The sequence below is a fragment of the Pseudorca crassidens genome, chromosome 7 (genome assembly GCF_039906515.1).
Source record: "Pseudorca crassidens isolate mPseCra1 chromosome 7, mPseCra1.hap1, whole genome shotgun sequence".
Taxonomy (NCBI): Eukaryota; Metazoa; Chordata; class Mammalia; order Artiodactyla; family Delphinidae; genus Pseudorca; species Pseudorca crassidens.
In genome coordinates, this window is record NC_090302.1 from 2772046 (window position 1) to 2792515 (window position 20470).

General features: G+C 66.2%; 1 protein-coding gene across 3 annotated transcripts in view; it reads right to left on the minus strand.

Moving 5' to 3' along the window:
• Nucleotides 1-20098, minus strand: part of BRD3 (bromodomain containing 3) — a 47084-nt gene extending 26986 nt beyond the window's left edge. For 2 of the 3 annotated variants that reach the window (XM_067742782.1, XM_067742784.1), the window contains exons 1-6: nt 19947-20098; nt 5607-5932; nt 4620-4757; nt 3869-4016; nt 2889-3103; nt 733-1104 (exon numbers count right to left, since the gene is read on the minus strand). In XM_067742782.1, coding sequence (XP_067598883.1) covers nt 733-1104; nt 2889-3103; nt 3869-4016; nt 4620-4757; nt 5607-5819 — 1086 coding nt within the window. In that variant the 5' untranslated portion in view covers nt 5820-5932; nt 19947-20098. Of the gene's footprint in view, nt 1-732; nt 1105-2888; nt 3104-3868; nt 4017-4619; nt 4758-5606; nt 5933-16942; nt 17522-19946 lie in introns of those variants that run through there. The other variant, XM_067742783.1, reaches the window with a different exon arrangement.
• Nucleotides 20099-20470: the final 372 nt, after the last annotated feature.

Consider the following 20470-nt stretch of genomic DNA (forward strand, 5'->3'; position numbering starts at 1 on the left):
TCCAGGTAACGGTCCAACGGCCAGGGACGTTCCTCAGACCGTCAGAGACCGATCCAGACCGAGGAAGGGCAGCTGTGCTGGGGCCCAAGCCCGACGGGGGCTCAGGAACCCCTCCTGCACGCACTCTGGGAAGACCCCGGGTCTCCTGCCCTCGAGGCTGCCGCTGCCAGCCGGGGGATTTTCTCCATCTCTGCCTGGCCCAGACCTGCTCTTCCCTGCTTGTACACAACTGACCTGACTCGGACGAGAACCCACAAAAGCCAAGGGGGAAGCCCCCAGTGCAGGAAGACCCTGCTGCGGGAATCGGGAGGCCGGGGCTCCCGGTCTCAGCTCTGCCACCACCCCGTCCAGCACCCACTTCCGTCCAGGGAGGGGCTGGGCCACGGGAAAGGGCCACCTTGCCTAATGTTATTACGAAGACCTGCAAATGCGCCGGGATGAAAATGAACGAGATGACGAAACCAGCTCAAGAGGAACAGATGACGAGGAAGCTGCCGGTTCCGTGAGCGCAGGGCAGAGCACACCTTCCTCCCTGACCCTGCCAGACCCACGCCAGGGCCCCGGGCCAGCCCTGAGGCCCCGTTTGCCGCTGGAGGGCAGGCCAAAGGAGCCGGGCAATGCCCCAAGCCTGCTGCGTTGCCCCCGGGCCGGCACAAGACATCAGCACCACGACAGGTGCCAGGGGCCGCCCAGACAGGGGAAGGGGGCCCGGCTGGCTCACCACCCACCTACCTTGACGGTGCTCAGGTCCATCGGGTGCTTGATGATGTCGTGGTAGTCGTGCAGCTCCAGGGCCTCGGCGTCCACCGGCTTGTAGAAGGGCCAGGCGTAGGCCGCGTGCTTCTTGGACAGCATCTCCTTGAGGATGCTGTCGCAGTGCCGCAGGTGCTCCGAGAGCCGGCCCTTCTTGCCCGCGTGCTGGGGCACCTCGCCGTCCTCCAGGTCCTTCTTGGGCGGCTTGATGGGGCGGCCCCCGCTCTCCCGCCGTGCCACCACCTTGGCCTGCTTGGGGTCCGCCAGCGGTGGGGGTGACTCGCTGCGGCTGGCGGTGATGGCGGACGTCGTGGGCGTGGTAGTGTCTGCTTTCCGCTTCACGCCCTTCTTCTGCGACAGCAAAACAACAGTGAGCCCCGGGATCCGGGATCCGAGCCGCTGCGGTGGCGCCCCTGGAGCGCGGACCAGCCGCCAGGCACCGAGCGAAGCAAGGACATGCATGGTCGCGGCCATCCTCCCGGGGCCCCGCGCCACGCAGGACGCCGAGGCTCAGAGGGGCCACGTTGCCGGCCCGAGGTCACACAGCTGGCGGTGGTGAGGCTGGACTCCGAACCTACCCCCGGGCCGTCCCTGAGCCCCGCCCGCCCGCCAAGACCCCAGGCCCCGCGCAGTCACGGTGGGCGCTCACCACCCCGAGCGGCGTGAGATGCAGCACGCAGCCCACCCGCGTCTGGGGTTGGGCCGCGGCTCAGGGACTCGCACAACCAAGGTGGCACCGTGACTGGGACCGTCACCAAGTGGGACTGGGGCTTGGGGACAGCAGGGACGAGAGGACCCCCGCTGGTCAAAGGCCAGGGGGCATCCCAGACGCGGGCCTCAAAGCTGGCGCTCCCAGGACAGTGGCAGCCACGGGACAAGGGGGGCGGGAGGAGCATGCGGGGGGCGGGGCGGGGGCAGCGGCCCAGCCGGGAAACACAAGCAGCAGCACGAGGTTGGGGACCAAGGACTCCGGGGGGGCTAAGTGCCTGGGCAGGGCTGGACTTGACCCTGAGGGCAGCAGACGTCACAGAGCTACTTCCCACCGGGGTAGGAAACACTGAAATGACCAACGAGCACTTGGTGGGTGTGTCCAGTGCGTGAGCGCGTGTTTCGTGCCTGGGTGGCCAGGGTCGCTGTGACCCCGAGGCCAGCCCAGGGGGCTCCCCTCCCATCAGCTCGGGCGGGCGGAGCAGCCCCTGGCAGCCAGGCGCACCTGGGCCGCCGGCCTCACGGGGGTCTGCTGTCCGAGCGCCACCAAAGTCACCAAGCCGCTGCCCCCAGGCTGGCGGGCACGAGCCAGCCACCCACACACACTTCACGGGCGCCCACGGAGGCCAAGCACGTGCCGCGGGGCCCGGGGGCTCATGGGGCCATGGCAGACGGGACATGCTCCAAGACAGCCGGGCGCTGAGTGAGGCGGCCGGGCCAGGCGCCGCCCGAGTACAGGCAGTGGAGGCCACGGGGGAGAGGAAAGCGACGGAGATGGCGTTTTACCTTGGGGGAGCCATTTAACCCCTCTGAGCGCCTGCTTCCTCATCTGTAAGATGGGGGAAATACTGCCTGCCCAGAGGGCCGCTCGCTGTGAGGGTCAAATCGGAGAAGACGACACACATCAGTGCCGGCACGGGGCTGCTCAGAGCAGGAGACTCAGCCGTCCTCGCTGGCCCCCGGATCCCGCGGGGAGCGCGCGCTCCGAGCCCAGGCCCGGCGGCGGAAAGCCCGCAGGGAGCCGGGGGAGGGACGTGCGCGCACACTCACGGGGGCGCGAGGAGCAGGCGGAGGCCGCCACCGCCCTCCCCGCGCCAAGGCAATCCGGGCGCAGCGCGGGCGGCGAGGGCCGGGACCCCCCTCCTTTCTGCGCCCCCCACCTCGGCCCACGCCCTGCAAAGGCCGGCAAAGCTGGGGCTCAAGCGCAGCCGCCCTCACCAGCTGTGTGACCTGCCGCTCCGAGCCTCGGGCTCCTTGTCGGTGTCAGGAACCGCGGCCCACCTCACGGGCGTGGCGGGGGAGGGGACCCGTCCAAAGTCACATACGCCCAACTCCCGACAAGCGGTCGGTGCCAGGGGAAAGCGGCAGAGCGCCCTCCTGCCCGCCCCACACCTGCCTGCATCCCGTACGCCCCGGGGGAAGCTCACCTTGACAACGGGCGGCGTGGGAGGGACCACGGGGATGATGGGCGTCGCGGGAGGGGGCGGGGCGGCAGCCGGGGGGACAGGGGCCGACGTAACGTTTGCAGTGATGGTTGGCACAGGGGTGGCAGCAATGACGGGCGTCTGGGAGACCGTGGGGGGGACGCTCTGGAAGGGGGTTGCCGGGGAGACAGAGGACACGGCCGCCACTTGCTGCGTACCTTGAGGACAAAGGAAAGGAGGCTGAACTGACCCGGCTCTACCAGCGATGCTTCTGGACGCTGCCGGGACCATCTCCTCCAGCCAGGGCCCGCCGGGTGCCAGCAGAGCCCCTCCTGCCGAGACCCTGGCCCTCATCGTGGCTGCCTCCGTGGTCCGAATGAGCAAGCCAGGACAAGGTGCACAGCCCGGTAAGGAAGAGCCAGGGGGTTGACTCGGGTTCCACAGGTAGCCAGCCTCAGCCCCGTCTGTAAGTGTGAAACACCCTGGCCTCTCTGGAGGGCTGGGCCGCCCAGGAAGCTCACCATCGGGGTGCACCTCTGCTCCAGGTGCCCGGACCAGGTAAGGTCACCCCCCGTGCTGACCCTAATGCCCACCGCTCCCTGACAGGCCACAGAGAACACAAAGTGTGCCGAAGAGGCAAAGTCCTCGGAGGGGACAAAGGGACAGCGTGGCTTCCAGAAGAGGTGTCCTCAGAGCTGGAGGGTGAGGCGGGTGGGAGAGGAGCAGCGCGCGGACACAGCAGGAGCACGATCCCTGCCCGGAGCGAGGCTCCAAGGCAGGCGGCAGCAAGGTCACCAGGCCTGCAGGCCACACACAGCAGAGGCCCGGTTCCCGGAGCTCCGATCATCACTGACCCAACCTTGCAGATTGGGTCAGGAAAACTGAGCCCAGAGGGGCGGACGGACCCTCAGAAGATACGCTGTCATCGGCGCCCTGCCCACCTGCCAGAGGTGGAGAGAAGGACTGCACGTCCACCCCTTTACCTGCACTCTGGGTTCCCGAAGCTGGTTTCCGGCCTTTGCCCTTTGGAGCAGGGGGTAATAACTCAACTTCCTCCTGGGGCATCTGGGCCACTTTCTGCAGAAAAATTTTCTCTAAGGCTTGGGCCATGAGCACTATGTCATCTGTGGGCTGAAGACACAGGAGAGGCAAGGTTACCTGCTGGAAAGGAGCCATGTGTCTGCAGCAGACAAACACATGGCAGTTGCTCAAGAAAAACATTTATTTAGCAAGCTGTGAAGGGACGTGGCGGGGCGGGAGGGCGGCAAAGAGAATATATTTTAACGTGGAAACTCTTGGAAGAATTCAAAAACCACAAAGGATAAAAACCACCCTTTATCCCATCCCCCGGAGGAAAAAAGGTCCAAGCACGTGGGCGTTTTAAAGCGTCTGGTACATATCGACGCCCTCCGAAAAGGCTGTTCTAATGTTCCCTCCTTGGAGCAGGGGACGGGGCCGGGGCCGGGGCCGGGCGGGGCGGGGGGCGGGGCGGTCCACACACAAGGCAACCGCTCAAGCGCGTAGCCTGTGGGACCCACACAAGGGGATCGCGGCCAGACAAGGGCTGAGCGCGAGGCTGGGATGCACCCTGGGCCTGTCTGAGAGCTGCTGCAAAGCGCCCAGCCCAGCCCGGCGGGCACCGGCCAACCCCAGGCTGGCCCTCCACCCCAGGCCTCCCCGGGCCAGGGGCAGCTCACAGGGGCGTATAGGGCCCACGCCACACCATTTTCTTACCTTGTTATAAATATAACAATTTGTAAACATGGTGTTGAAGTCCTGCATACATTCACTCGCGCTCCAATAATAATTATTCTCCAGTCTCTTCTTAATAGTCCCCATATCCATTGGGTTTTTTATTATCTTATGATAATCCTAAGAAAGAGATTTTCAGGGGTGTTACTGTTGGATTCAAATTCATGACGACTTTCGCGACTCCCAAGCACAGAGACTGTGCAGGGGGCAGTCTCCTCAGGGATCTGGGTACTGGGGCTGGACCCAAGTTTCTGTTCACCTGGGGGCAGGTGGGCGTGAAGTCTGGGGCAAGCGCTCGGCCAGCATAATCCCTGCTAAGCCCCCGGCCTAAGCAGGGTTCTGTGTGGACGCACAGACCCGCAGGGCTGGGGCAGAGCCCAGAGCTGCTCTAGGCTCCGGAGGTCGGGCTGAGACCCCTCCCCAGATTCCAAACTTCACTTGGGGGCCCGCAGTGCCCGGAAGCCAAGCTGGCCCAGGACCCAGGCCGCCAAGTGCTAGCCCAGGGCTTCCCCTCGCAGGACTCAGGGGCTCTCTATTCGGGTCCAAAAGAGAAAGCCGTCAGATGGTCAGGTCGGCACCGGGCACGCAGCTGAGGCGCTATCCCTGGGGAAGTGGGCCGCACCCCTCTCGAGCGCAGGGTCTCAGGTGTGCACGCGTCATTCCGCAGGACAGTGCCGGGCACAGGATGAAGACACAGGCGAGCCTCTAGGCCTGAGCCCCATCGCCGGCTCCCCCTTCATCCCCCCACAGGCCAAGGGTTCTCCCCGCTTCCTGCACCTGGGCAGCCGCCCTCCGTTCCCCCACTCGCCTAAGCATCCCCTCTGCTCCTTGGTCATTGTGGGTCCTGAGCTGTGCCTGGCTTAGCAGGACCAGCCGCCTCCAGGCACCATCTCTGCCAAGGCCAGGGGGGCCGTCCTCCCAGGAGTCGGGGCCGCGGAGGGGCAGGGCCGGCGGGTGGGGGCCACTCACGGGCAGGTTCAGCTTGATGGCGTCCACGGGCTGGTAGAAGGGCCAAGCGAACTGGTGTTTCCAGAGCGTCTTCACCACCACGTTCTGCATGTACTGCAGCTGGTTGGTCTTACGGCCGGGCTTGGCGGGGTTGGAGACCTCCGGCGGGGGCGGGTTCACGGGGCCCGGGACCGCCGGGATCCCCGCAGGGGCGACCGTTGTCGTGGTGGACATCCTCCGGCTGCTCGCTCACTGGCCGTCACGGCAGCAGCTCGGAGAGGCCCTGGCTTCCTCTGTGCTCCCCGCCGAGGTGCGACATCCCATGTCTGGGCCCAGTCAGGCAGCACCTGCGGGGGAGGAGGGACGGCAGGGAACGGCCGGTCACCCCAGGCCCCGCCGCCTTGCCTGGGTCCCCGAGCACAGCCGTGCGGTCATGTGAGGCCACGTCGGCGCACTCCACCCGGTCAGGCCAACCCTCACCTGTCAGAGAACCACTCTCCCACTGCTGCCCTCAGGCTGGGGCAGGGAGAGACACAGGTGACGGGAAAGAATGCCAACAGGTGCCACCTGGGCAGGCGGGGCGGTGGCTGTCCAGGTGGGGGCCACTGTCGGCTCACTGCCCACCAGCCGCCTGCTGCTCTTGACTGTGGCAACATTTTAGGGAATGATCCGCACGTAGAGAGCTACGACGTGGACCGGCACAACGTGCGTGGAACCACGCGTGGCACACGGAGCCAGGGCCCTCTGAGTGAGGCCACCGACGGAGGTTCTAACGTGACCATGAGAATGGGCTCTGGTTTGTGATGGCGGCTGGGCTGTGGACACGGCCGGCCCTCGGTCAGTCGGGGTGGGGGTGGAGGGAGAAGGCGATGGGAGCCTGCAGCCTCAGCGAGTGAGGGGCTGCAGGACCACACCCCGACTCTCGGAATGTTCTCTGAGTGTGGAGCTGGGAAGGAAGCGGCTGCCGCTGCCCCACGTGTGTCCCCAGGAGACCAACTAGCACCAAGAAAAATGCTGTGCAGTAAAGGATGAAGGGGCTGCCCCCAATATCAAAACCCCACCACGTCTTGGGAGGAAGTCGGTGGTCCCCATGTCACCTGAGGATGCAAAACGCGCTGGGGGCTGCATACGAAATCTGGACCCGGGCGGCATCTGTGCACGCTGCTACCACGTAGGTGTTTATGTGCACCTGTCATGGGATTGAGCCGGGTTGGGCTGGGTGGCAGGGCCCGCCTGGGGGCCAGCCTTCGGGGAGGACAGAGCAGCGCGTGTCGGCCGCTGGAAACATGCTCTCTACGACGTGCGAAAGCAGATCGTTAAAACTTGGGAGAGTTTTCGAGCTGGCTGACGGACGTCCTGCCGGAAGCCTGCTCTGCCACGTGGGCGTGTTTACACCACGGTCATCAGCACGAGGTACAGACCAGGGCCCCCCCATGCTGGCTTGTTAAACCCCAGCCAGTGCCTCCTCAGCGCCCCCCGACCAAGAGGGAAGAGGACTCAAAACAGACGCCGCGCACACCTGGCCACCGAGCACACCTGCCCCGCTTGCCCGCCCTTCGTCGGAGGAGCGCTCTGGAGCACCCCTAGGGGCCTCCCCGCCCGCCATCCTGGGGGCCTGCAGCTCCTCTCCTCCACACTCTCCCCGGGCGAGCGGGCGCCTCTCACGCGCCCCCATCTCGCCAACCCGGGGCAGCGCCCTGGCCCCCAAGGCAGCTCCGTACAGAGGGCGGCCGTGCCCGCCGGGCTGGCGGTGCTGAGGCTGCAACACACCACCGACGGAAAGGCGCCTGAGTGCTCACCCTGGAGCCCCACCCCCAGCAGGTCTGATCCCTTCTGGCCCAGCACCACCGCCTCCTGCTGGGGTCTCTGCGAACCTCCCACGGGCCTGCCCTCCCCTGGACGGCCTTGCCCTACACGGGGCTCCTGTCCAAAGCAGCACTGCCTGTCCCGCTCTGGCCAGTGACTCGTCTCCCTGTCCTGGCTGCTGTGGCTACGCAGGCCCGCACCCTCCCTCTCCTCCTCTGGCTCCTCTGCCCCAATGCCACCACCCGCCAGGGCCTCCCGGACCCTCCCGGACCCCGGGAGCTCAGGGGTGCAGAGCAGATGCCGGGGCCAGGCTCCTGTTCGCAATCCCAGTTCTGCCCTTCGCCAGCCATGGGATCTGGTACCCCTGTGTCCCCACAGGGCTCTGTGAGACTAAAGGGATCCAACACAGAGGGCTCAGGAAGGTGCTGGACACATACCAATCGCCGCACGGTCCTGCCGGGACGGCTGAGGCGGCTCCCTACGTGGGGGGACCCGGGATCCGTGAGGGAAGGAGGCACCCTGTTCCTGCCACCCCCCCCCCCAGCCTGGGCCTAGATGCCAGCCCGGTGCACTGCGGGCCGCCAGGTGTGGGGCGGGTGGGCAGATGCCCAGTACCCAGCGCTGCTGCTGCATGGTCCAGGGAGCAGAAAACGGGCGGGACACAGCACACCGGCCTCCTCCGAGCACAAGGACAGACGGCCACAGCTCTCTGCAGGGATGTGCTGGGGCTGCCATCAGGACCCTCGGCCTGGCCTCTGCCCTGCCTCCCTCTTCTGACCAATCACCAACCACCCCGCACCCACGGCTGAGCAGGAAGCCGGCCGCCGCAGCAAACACAGGACACAACCCCATCGTGGGGTGAGCACCCAGCGGCTGCAAGGCAGAGCCGGCGGGGGGTCCCAGACTGCGTGGCTAAGCTCGCCGAATGCCAGCGTTCACCCCAGGCCACAGGGAGTCCCGAGGTGTGGAAACACTCGGGACCCCAGCAGGGTCTGTGAGGTCTAGAGGCGACACATGCAAAAGGTGCTGGATGCCCCACGGCCTGGGGGACAGCACGTGGCAATGGGACCTCCCCCTCTCTGCAAACAGGAACGTTGCCCCCAGCACCTCCACTGGAACGAGGTGGGGGGGCCCCCATGCACTCACAGCCCTGCAGGGACGTGCGGATGACCGCAGGGGTTGCAGTGTCCCCCGTCAGGTTGTGCCACAGAGCACCCCCCACGGCGGAGGCAGGCGCCTGGCTTGTCCTCTGTCCCCGGCAGCCTGGGCACCAGCTCAACAGGGAGGAAGGAAGGGAGGGCAGCTAGAGTGTGAGAGGTTGGGGGGCACCCCCCTCCCCATGCCCCTTCCATCCCAGGAGCCAGGACCCATCTCCTGGGAAGGGCTGCGTGGCCGGGGAGGAGATTGGCAAGGGACAGCCGGGGCGCTCGGGCATGACCCTCTCCGGTGGGACATACAATCGCACAGGTCACCCTGCGCTGTCCCCTCTGGGACGGCGGGCGGAGTAAAGGGGCCACGCAGCTCCCTGCTGGGGCACAGCCTTCACTCCTTCACACGGAGCCCAGACCTCAGGGCCGGCACGTCCGGGGCGAGCGGAGCCGCAGCGAGAGCCTGGCCTTGCCTCTCCCGCAATCCCGCAGACCTGACAGCGACCTCGAGGAAACCAGACCCCGGCTGAGCATGGACGGGAATGCAGAAGGCCCCACGCCGCCTCGGGACGCTCCCACGAGGGGCAGGAAGATGATGGACGTCCCCAGCACTCAGGGCCTCACACCCACCGCATACGGGCCCCAAGGCTGCTTTCTCCCTTTCTGCTGGCGGTTCTGAACTGGTGGATTTTTTTTTTTCTTTTTAAGAACGTGTTACTTTTGCAAAAAGAAAGAAGTGTAAAGGGATTTCTCTTTTGGAAAAATGTACAAACATGGCCAAGCATCTCAGAGCTCGTCTCCCTTCCTCTGGGGCCTGGGGACACTGCCCCAGAGTCTGGGGACAGGCCAGGCAGCCCCGTGTGCTCCGTCCAGGGGAAATCCGGGGTCCGCGACGACCCCGAAGTCTTGGCTGGACCTCGGCAGGGCCACCAGTGGGAGGCGCCGTCGGCCACCCCCGTGTCGCCCAGAGGGCCGAGAAATCCCCCCAGCGCCCACCTGTCGGGGCAGCAGAGGGACGTGGATGGATGCCAAGGGTGCCGCCCAGCTCCCCGCCGCCAGCAGCTGTGCTGTCCGTCAGCCTCCCGGTCTGGGCGGGGGTCAGGGCCACATTCTGAGACCGGAAGGCACAGGCTGCTCCCAGAGAGAAGCTGGAACTTAAACAGTCTACCAGCTGACCCTGTCACAGGGCTCAGCCCTGAACCGCCATCAGTAACGGACAAGAGGTGTGAGGGACATGGGGGTTTGAAGCAACAGGAAGGGGAGACTGCGGGGGAGTCCCCCACTACCCGCACCCAGGGTCCCCCGGCCGCACAGGAACAAACTCTCACCGTGCTTCCTGGAGAAGCACGAAGAAATGCACTGGGTGGCCGGCCACGGCCAGGAGCCCTTCACACCTCTGCTGAGGGTGAGACACCATGTGGTCCTATGAGGTCAATGACCAGGCCCATCGCACAGATGACAGGGCTGAGGCTCCCCCATCCCTGGGCTACTTCCTGAGCCTGGCCACGTGGAGATTCGGGGACGTAAGCCCAGGACCCCGTGCCCCTCGACCTGGCTCCTGGCATCACGGGTGACACAGGGTGAGAGGAGGAGCCGGGCAGCTAAGGACCCAGAGGACCCCACTGCAACCAACGGCAAGGCCACCTGGCGAGCCCTGGGGGCAGGCACAGGCCAGCAGTGCCCCTCCAAGTCCCTGGCCTGATCCTAACTTCCGGCCAGAGATGCAAAGAGGGCCCCAGACACGAGGAGCACGCAGAAGGGCAGCGGGGAGTGCCCACTTGGGCCTGCCACACCAGGGTCCAGTGCCAGCTCCCCTCCTGGCTGAGCCCCGGCAGCATGGCCATCAGCTGTCTAGTGCCCCCAACGCAGCCCCACGGATGGAGGCATGGCTCCCCACCCACGAGGACGTGGGAGGCCAGGGACATCATGGAGAGTGCTTAGAGAGCTGGGTGACACGGGCCCCTCGGGTGGAAAAAAGGAGGTGCCCGTGGTTCCCAAGCCACGCAGGGAGGGGCCACAGCAAAGGGACAGAACCTGAGGGTCCCTGGATACGCACCTCTGCCTGCCATGAAGACACCATGAGGTTACACTTGGGATGGACCCGTTTAAAACACAAATGCGGCTTCCCACTTCTCCCAGTCGCCACGTCCCGGCGCACCAGGAGCAACCCGTCACCCTCCTCCCGACCCCACGTGGTCCTGGCAGGGAACCACAGGCCACCCAGCTGAGCCGCCCTGGCCGGAGCCGGCGAGCTGCGCAGGAGACGACGAAGGTGCAGACGGAGGCGGCCTGTCCATCGGAGAGCAAGGAAGGAACCTGCTCCTCCGCACAGCTCCCCCCGGGCCGGTCCCCTCCCGGCGGGCGCTGGCCCCTCGTGGGAACACAGGCCATGCCAGGCCCCACCCAGGAGAGAGGCCTGGTCACCCTGCCCAGCAGGTCTCACCAGCTGGGGACCCAAAGTTGCCATGGGGGCCACCAGACCTCGTCCTCGAGGGAATCCCAGTGGGGTGCCCACAGGCCCCCAAATCAAGGGAAACAAGGCAAATTCAGAGTGGGGGGTGGGTACCAGAAGGGTCCGGCCCGTTCCCATGTTCCAAGCCATTGAGGCTGGGCGGAGACTCCACGAGGGGCCACAGAAGGAGCAGACAGAAGGTCCGGCTGGGACCCCACCCCGGGTTCCCTGGTCAGCCCGTGGCAGCCCGAGCTCACAGGTGGCGTACCAGCTCAGGCTCTCACCACATTGCCGAGCTGCCCCCTGGGGGCAGGAGCAAAGCCCCCACAGACGCCCACCCTCCTGGGACAGCCCGTGAGCCCCGGGAACACCTGACATCCCCTCTCCAGCACTCGGACACGAGAAGGCATCGCCCACCAGGAACGGGGGGAGCAAACACCGCCCCCCGGCCTCATGGGACAGGCCAGAGCCTGACAGCCGCTCTCCCCGAGCCAGGCGTGTCCTGAGTGAACCTTTCGGGTCTCAGAACCCAGCCAGTGCACCATTCCGTGGGGTGGGGGGAGGGGGTCTCCCAGAGACACCCCCAGCCCCCTGGGTCTGAGATAACATACCAAATCAGACACGACATTCTGCAGGGAAACATACAAATGTTCAGTCTAAGAGGAAAAAAGGACCACAGACAGCCTCGTATCCGCTGTCAAGGGTCAGCTTTCATCGCAAAAGGATCAGGAGAAAAGCTCACCCCTCCGCAGAGTAGTGTTCTGGGGTCGCAGCTGGAACGGAGGAAGGCGGCCCATCACGGGGGTCGGCCCCCACGTGGCCAGGAGGGAGGACGGCCGGGGCAGGCGAGGCGGTGGCCCCCGACCCCAGCGCCTGTGCCCTGGGCCAGCTTGGGAGAAGCACCTGCCGGGCAGTGAGGCAAGAGGCATCTACCTCAACGCTGTCTCTCGGACCATCTCTGGGGTCCAACGTCAACGCCCTGGGGGTGACGGTGGCGCTGTGTCCTTTTATAACTCTTAAAGAGCCCTTGTCTTTTAGACGTGGGCACCAACGTCTTACGAAGGAAATGTGCCAGGAGCTTGCTTCGTGACAACGGGGAGGTGGGAAGGGGGCTGAAATGAGCGGGGGTCTGGAGGGGACAGGACGGAGCAGGGGTGCTCGTGGCAGAAGCTGAGTACTCTGGGGGCCTCTGCTGTCTCTCGACTGGCCACGCTGGAAAGCCCCTGCCCCACCCTTTTCCCTGGGTGCTCAGGACCCTGCGTTGCCCACCACCACAGCAACAGCGAGATTTGGGGGACATGACCCTACTCCTCGTGCCACACCCCCCCCCCCCCCCGCCTGGCAGAGCAAAGGACTACAGGTGAGGGGGTGGGGGCAGATGGACTCAGGCAGGATAACCCGGGACCGGGTGGGGCAGTGCAGGTGGCAGAGCCCAGCGCCCTAAGCCCAGACGTATAAAACCCTCAAGTTACCAGGTCTCCCCTTCACCACCCCCAAGCCCCCAGCGGGACGGGGGTGTCTCATCTCCTGCGGGCAGAGACGTGCAGCCCGATCTCACCGGCGTCACAGCCCACCGGGCCCGCTCCACACGGCCGAGCTGGAAACCAGCCTTCTAGGAGGTGGGGTTCGGAAAGGAGCCTTGAGGATCCGCTGGCCCGGCTGGTGGTGCACACCGCGCGGGGACACCCGGGCCGAGGGCAGGGACGGGGCCCCACCCCTCAGAGGGGAAACCGAGGCTCGGAGAATCTCCCCCACCCCCACCTCCCGGGGCTGCCCGACGGGGCGGGAGGCGGCACCGCAAACGGGGCGAAGGTCAGAGTGAAGACAACCTTCCCTCGAAACCACCCAGAGAGGAAATGCTCAGACAGACCACAAAAGCCCTTGAACAGCAAGAGAAAACCCAGAGACGGGGCTTCTGGTGGAATCCTGAGGAAGCGTCCAGAAAGCCAAACAGCTGGCCAGCGGCAGGCGGGGGACACAGGCCAGTCACCCCACCCTCCAGAGTCACACACTCGCCACTCCGTGAGGGACTCACGGGAGCTGGACACACCTGGCTGCGGACCGGGGCAGGCGGACCCGGAGGTCATGGCCATCTCCCCGCCCCTGGACTCATCCTCTGGGACCCACCTCATTCCTCCCTGGGGAACTGGAATTGGAAATAAAGTGCAGAGAACCGGCCCCTGTAGGCTCGCTCAGCCCAGAGGGACACATCAGAAGAGCCTGGACACCAGGGCTATTCAGGGTCCTGGACAAACAAGGAGGGAGAGAGTGGGGACCTCTGTCCAGGTGCCACTGTGGGAAACACCCTGAAAACGCAGCAGCAGCAGCTCCGGCCCTCCCGCCACAGACAGGACCACAGCAGGCAGAGGAGGGCACTCCTGGGCAGCCTGGACCCCGACAGGTGTCGGGGGGATGCTAGACGGAGGATGCCGGATAGAAGGGCAGAAAGAGCCTCACTCACCAGCATCAGGGGAAGGGCCTCCAGCCACGGGGGCGGGGATGAGGCCGGGGGTCAGAGGAGGAAGCAGGTGGAGGGGGTCCTCAGGAGGCTCCTAGGTTGGAGGGCATTGGGCCTGAAGGGGGAAGTCCTGAGCCACATTCAGGAAGGAGGGGAGGCTTGTAGGGGGTGCTGACGTTCAGAGGGGTGATCAGAGGTAGGAAAAAAGCCAGGGAGTGACTCCACCATCCTGGGGGGGGGGGAGGGGCAGGGCCTGCGCTCCCTCCGCCTTCCCTCTCGCCCTGCTCAGACCCACCGGCCTTCCTGAGTCGGGTGACTCAGGGATCAGGTGAGTCAGGCACCCCTGGGGGGCCCAACGCTACACGGCCCCGACTCCCTGGGCCCCATCCTGGCGTCAGTGTGGGTCACGTGGGCTCCACTTTCCAGGTGGGGGGGCAGAGGCTCAGAGATCAAGGGGCACGAGGCCATCCAGTCAGAAGCAGAGCCAGGCTGTGAGCAATGCCGTCCACCCAACCCCGAAGACTCCTCCACCTGACCTCCCTGGTGGCACGGTGGTTAAGAATCCGCCTGCCGATGCAGGGGACACGGGTTCGAGCCCTGGTCCGGGAAGATCCCACGTGCCGCGGAGCAACTAAGCCCGTGCACCTCAGCTACTGAGCCTGTGCTCTAGAGCCCGCATGCCACAACTACTGAGCCCACGTGCCACAACTACAGAGCCCGCATGCCAGAACTACTGAGCCTGCGCTCTAGAGCCCACGAGTCACAACTACCGAAGCCCGCGTGCCTAGAGACCGTGCTCCACAACAAGAGAAGCCACTGCGATGAGAAGCCCACGCGTGGCAACGAAGACCCAACGCAGCCAAAAATAAATAAATAAAACAAATAAATTTATTAAAAAAAAAAAACACTGCCTCCTGGAGCTCCTGCAACAATCCCGCAGAGACAGGGGGCGGTGAGCTGCAGGAAGGGGCAAGGCCCGCCGCCCCAGCTCCTTTGCCCCCGAGCAGCCGGGCCTCAGGAAACAGGATCCGTGCGGGCAGGGTCGGCTTCCGTGACAGACGGAGCCCACTGCCTCCTCCCGTGGGGCCCCAGGGGACGTTAGGTGGGCGAGCGGGGGTCCTCCGCACACTGGGCCCTGCTGGCCACCACCCCCTGCCCACCCCCTGCCCGGGCAGGGAGCAGTGCTACCACGGCTGCCCCCGAAGGGGCTCTGCCTGGAGCGCCTTGGCCCCGACCAGGGCCCCAAGCCCACCGTTGGTCTGGATCACTTCTGCTCCCCACCGGCAAGGGACCCCATCGGTCCCACGGAACGTCTGCAGCACCCCGAGGCCTATGGGGTCTCCTGAGGCACCCTGCCTGGCCCACTGAGGGGCCGGCAGCCACGGTCCCCCTTCCTGACACCACCATGTCCTCTCGGCTCTGCACTCCCGGCACCCAAGCACCTAAGGCTCCTTCTCGATCCAGTTTTCCCTGATGCCCCATGTTTCTCCCCAGCCCGCCAGCCCCCCTCAGGGAAGCCAGCCTCTGAAGGTTTCCCTTCTGGCCAGAACGTCGGCCTCACCCTGGACCCGAGATACCAGCTCTGGTGGGCGTCGCCAGCCCTGCTGAGTGGGGCTCACTGCTCACGGCGGGGGTCAGGTCAGCCGCCCCCGCCCCACCTCTGTGAGGCTCTGTCTCCTCCCACCTTTCAACCAACCTACCCAAAAGAAAAACCAACTGCAAAACCACAAGAAGCCGCTGTGTGATGTGTGTGTCGGGGGGGGGGGCGTGTTAAGCTCCATGGGGCTTCTGGGAGGGGGGTGAGGGACCCACCACTCGAAGGGGAAGGTCAGGGGACACAGTGAGTGAGGACAGCGTGACCGGCGCCACACTTTGTCTTGGAGAGGGAAAGGGGGGACCATCCTCTCTGCTAAGGGTCAGGCGGTCACACGCACTTACGGGGGGACCCGGCCCTGCGAGTACCAAGGCTCGGTGTGCTGTCATCACCCCCGGGGGGTGTTCTGTGCCCGTCCCAACAGAACACCCCCCATTCAAGGCCCGACGCGTGTGCATAAGCAACCCCCAAAACCCCGAGCCAGGCACTGTACCCCAGACCAGGCCGAGGAAGTGGCTGTCCCCCAGGTCCCTCTCAACTGAGACCCCAGGGAGAAGCCCTCAGAGGGAAGCTCTGACCCCATCACTCCACCTAACAGACGGCACATGAGGCGGAGAGGGCCTGGGGGGCCACGGAGCCCAGAGGCACAGCGGCAGGCGAGCAGACTGGGAGCCCCCGACCACTGCCGGATCCTGATGTCGAGGGGCAGCCAGCCCTCCACACCCCTCACCCTAGCTGCCCCTCGGGGTCAGCGGCAGGAAGGGCAGCCCGCCGGCGCCAGCCCAGAGCGGGGCCGAGGATAGGATGGTGCAGCCTCGGTAAACCAGGGTCCGAGTTAGGCTCTCATCTCCCCGACCCTGCCCAACACAAACACATTCCCCGGGTGCCCACGCCTTTCCAGAACAGCAGGTGCTCCCACGGGAGGGCTGTCCGGAGCCTGGGAGCCCTGGAGAGGGACCGGCACCCATTCCGGCAACCAGCACCAGGCTGAGCTCAGGCTCCCGAGGGCTGGGCCCCCTGGCCCGCCGTCGCTGGGACGTTTCCCACAGCCCGAGTGCTTGCAACGGAGCGCATCCTGCTGCCCCGCCCAGCCTGCGGGGCGTGGGGGGGGGTCTGTCATCCCAGGGGACAGTCACACGGTCACTGGTGTCTCCCCACCCCAGACCTACGACAGCCTGGTGGCAGCTAAGACAACAGAGCACAGGGTGGGCGTGCGCCTTATCTGGGGTGCACAGCCAGCAGGGCCCCAGCTCTTAACAAGCAGCACCAGGCTGGCACCACCACGGCTCTGCCCGACGGCGCAAGCGGGCTTGGAGCTGGGCAGCACCCCGTTCCTGCCCTGCCTCTCCCTTTGCTCCCGCGTTTCATCCCTGAGACACCGTCAGGCCAGACGGCCCCCAGGCTCCGCCTCCTCCTGGTAATGCGTCACGAGGGTCCAGCCGCACGACACGCATGCATTCGGCCTCACGGGAGGCGAGGGCGTTCCTGCCCCCGCGTACCGGGGACCTCAGCGGGGACCCTGGAGCCCCAGCCCCCCCGAACACCCTCCGGATCACACTCCTGAACATCACTGTGGAAACGCTGCCACACGGGTCACCAGGCCCAGCTGCCAGCACTGGCAGAAAAATCCCACTGGGGCGCCTGAAGCCCGCCCCCCCCACCCCCCCCTCCCCGCATCCCAAGTGGCAGTTCCCAAGCAGCGGCAAAGGGACTCTCCCAGGCACCTCGTGACCTTCCGGTGCACTCTCCCAGCACTGCAGGAGGAAGGGAGGGGGGCTTCCCCCCAAGTGCACCTGCCGGTTCTAACTCGAGGTTACAAAGGCCCTAAAAAAGGGGTTAGGCTGAGAACTGATTCTCCTGTGGGATAGTTAAAACCTGGCAAAAGAAATAAACACTCACCCACAGCACTGACACAGCAGAGCCTCCGGCCTCTGGACAGACACCCCCACACAGGTAACCGTCATCTCCGCTCCAGATCCAGAAAGTGACGCTTTGCCTTTAAGAGGCCCGTGCTTCTCAGAGGCAGGACCACAGGCACCCGGAGCAGGGGTGCAGGTGCCAAAGGGATTCGCAATGGGCGGGGCGGGGTGGCTGAGGAGGTGCAACAAGCCACTCACCACCTGGGCACCTACCAGCAGCCCCGAGCCAAGCACACTGGGCAGTGCGCGCTGCTCTGACACCTGCCGCGACCAGGGGGCAGAGCCTCGGGTGGGACGGCGGGCGGGCTCCCGAGCAGGGGGCTCCCCTGACAAGTTCCCAGCAGGCAGGAATACGGCCAGCAGGACACTGCTTTCTGCCACAATTCACTAAAGTCTCCTTCGGAAGCAAGGAATGCTGACTAGATACGGCCCTGCTAATGCAGGGTCTGTGGGCCCTGCCGGGGGGTTCTGTCGCTTTACAGCTAGACCATCACGTGGGGAGACGGGAAAGGCGGACCAGGCTACTCACACACCCACCCACACGACCGCCCCGAAAATCCAGCGACCTGCAGAGAGGCTTGAAGCAAGCGGCCAGATGCAGCCGCTCGCTGGGGGGCGGTGGACCCCCCCCCCACTCCCGACCCAGCCCAGCTGCCCCTGGACCCACTGGATGAGAGCCGCTCTCCCGAGGAGAACAGGGCCCACCAGCGGCGGACGGAGAGCCAGGCGGACGCTGGAGCCGGCCCGCCGGTGCCGAACCAACCACTCCACTCGGGGCCGCGGCCAGCACTCCCCAGGGAAAGCTCTGTCGCCGAGAACCAGGAAATGGCCGTGCGCCTCGCCGCCTGCCCGGCGCAGGGCTCGGGCAGCTGGCAACTCGCCAGCCTGGAGGAAGAGGGCGCAGGAACAGCCGCCGGCTGCGGCGGGCGGTAGGCGGTTCGCTTTTTACCCCGCCACCACCCCCCACTTTCACTTTCTGCCCGTGACCGCTCTGCTGGGCCAGGCAGGCAGGAGCAGAATATTTACAAATCCTCTCCCTTTATTCAGAGCTCACTTCCCAAGCACGCGCGGGCTGTGGTGGAGAGAAAGCAATTACTCCACTTTCTAAAAACAAAACAAAAATTGACCTGGTGCTGCCCGTCCCTCCTCCCCGGACGTCCCCGTGGCAGGGCTGGGACTGGATCGAAGCTTCTGAGAAGCTGCTTGGGGCGGGATTCCAGAGTCCTGGGGCCCCCGAGGTTACCAGAAAGGTCAAAGCGAAATGGCCCACACCGCCCGCCCCAGATGCCGTGTGCCCTATCTCTCCCGATCTGTAACCACCAGCACACATCAAGGCCTCAAGACAGAAAAGGGCAAACACAGAGCTTTATTTGCAAATGAGAGGCCGCACTCAGGGCTGCCAGAGGACGGAGGGAGGGAGGGGGGAGGGAGGGAGGGAGGGAGGGAGGGAGGGAGGGAAGGAGGTCCCTAACTCCTGAAGAGTCAGCCTTGCACGGGTTCAGGCCTTTTCTTGTTACCCTTGAAAGCCAACTACTCCCCCAGAAGACATGCCGCCCAGGCAACTTTGCGTAGATTTCAGGATCTCCCCAGGGCCACTCCATGGACCCAGGAAAAGAACTCCTATTTTAAAGAAAGAGTCAGGAAGAAGGCCTACAAAAGCAGGATTAAAAAAGAAAAACAAAAAAAAAACTTTCGTCTTCACTTGGGGGGGGCACGAGGAGGAGGGGCCAGAGCGACTCCTTCATTTACTTGCCTTCCGCCCTCCAGCCAGTTTGCCCACTGATACCCAATGCCACCTCCCCATTAACTCTGCAGCCACAACCCAGGGAACACACGGGGGCACCCCAGTTATGCACTTTTGGGTAGAAAGCTTTCAGCCAAAATGAAGGATCGCAGGATGGTCAGGGACTGGGCCCAATGGCGGGAACCCTCAGGATGGACCACGGGACCGCCCCACGTGGGTCTCCAGGCGGACCGGTTCCGTACCCCCACTTTCATCTTTCCAAAACTGCGCCCTAGCCCCGAGGGAAAGGAGGCGGCCCAAGACCTCCACCCCGGCCTGCCCCCGGATGAGCAACCGGTGGAGGAAGAGGACTCCCCCGAGCCCCAGCTTTATTCACGGGGAGCCCACGAGGGCCAGGGGGCCGTGTGAGGTTTGGGGTGAGTACTTCTCCCCGATGAGCTTGTGCCGTGCTGTCAGGCCGCGGCCCACCCTGAGTGGGAAGGAGGGCACGCACCCCCGCTCCTCCCGCAACTCAACCTCGCCCGGATTAAGCGCTTTTCGGGCTGATTTCAAAACGGGAACTGGGTCTCCTCTTGGCCGCGCTGCAACGACCCAGCAACTCCAAAGGGCTCAAAGTCAGCTCGGGCGCCTAACTCTGGAGAAATCGGCCTCCACGCCACGCCGCCCGCTCCCGGGCCCGGCCTCGCCCCCCGCCCCGGCCGCGGCTACGGCCCCCGCGCGAGACCCGCGGCCAGGAGCCAGGGCGGGCGGGACGGGCGCGGGGAAAGGGGCGCGGGGAAAGTGGCGCCGAAGCGCACCTTCCCCTCCACGTCCGCCCCGATCCCCCCTTCGAAAGATGGCGGGCGGAGGAAAGGGGGAAAAAAATCCTTTCCGTGAGGGAGGGCGCGCGGGAGATCGCTGGCGCGGGGCGCGCGGGCCGTGCCAACTCCGGGCTGCGCGCCCCGGCCGCGGCGACGCCCCCGAACCCGGGACGCGGGCGGCCGGGAGGGCGCGGGAGGAGGGGAGAGGGCCCGCGCCGCCGCCGCCGCCGCCGTCGCGACCCCGGGCCGCCGCCGCGCTTTGTTGCATCGTGGCCGCGCACAAAGGCGGAGGCGGCGACGGCGTCCCGGGCGCCCGGCTCCCCGGACGCGCCGGCGGCCTGCGCGGAGCGTACGGGGCCGCGCTCCCCGCCCCGCCCGGCCCGCCGCCACCCGCGCCGCCCGCCGCCCCGCGCGCGCAAGGAAGCAAGAGAAAGGCGTACTTGGCCTCGGCGGCTCCTGCGGCCGTCCCCTCCCGGCCCGCGCGGCCGGCTCCTCTTTGGCTCGCCGGCCCCGGCAGCATAATAGACGCGCCGGAGCCGAGCAGGGCTCATGCGCTGCGCCGCGGCGCCTGGCGGGAGTCGTAGTCCGCGGCCGGGCCCGCGCCGGGGCCGCCCAGGAGAGGCCATGGCGCGCGGACTACATGTCCCGGCCCCGCCGGCGCCGCGCCCCGCCCCGCCCCGCGCGCCCCCGCCCGCCGCCCGCCCCGCCGACCCGGCCGCGAGCGGGCCCGGGCCGGGGGGCGCGCGGGGGTGGGGCGCGGCGCCGGCGGCGACTCGGGGACCCGGCGCGGCCCTCCCGCGCGCCCTCCCGCGCAAGGGACGTGCGCCTCTGGGCGTATTTCCTGGTGCTCGGGGAGGCGCGCAAAAGGCGGGAGAGCGGCCAGCGCTCGCCCGCCGCTGCCGCCCGCACCGGAGGACCCCGGAGTCCGGGGGGCCGCCCTCTAACCTCAGGCGCGCACGGTCTG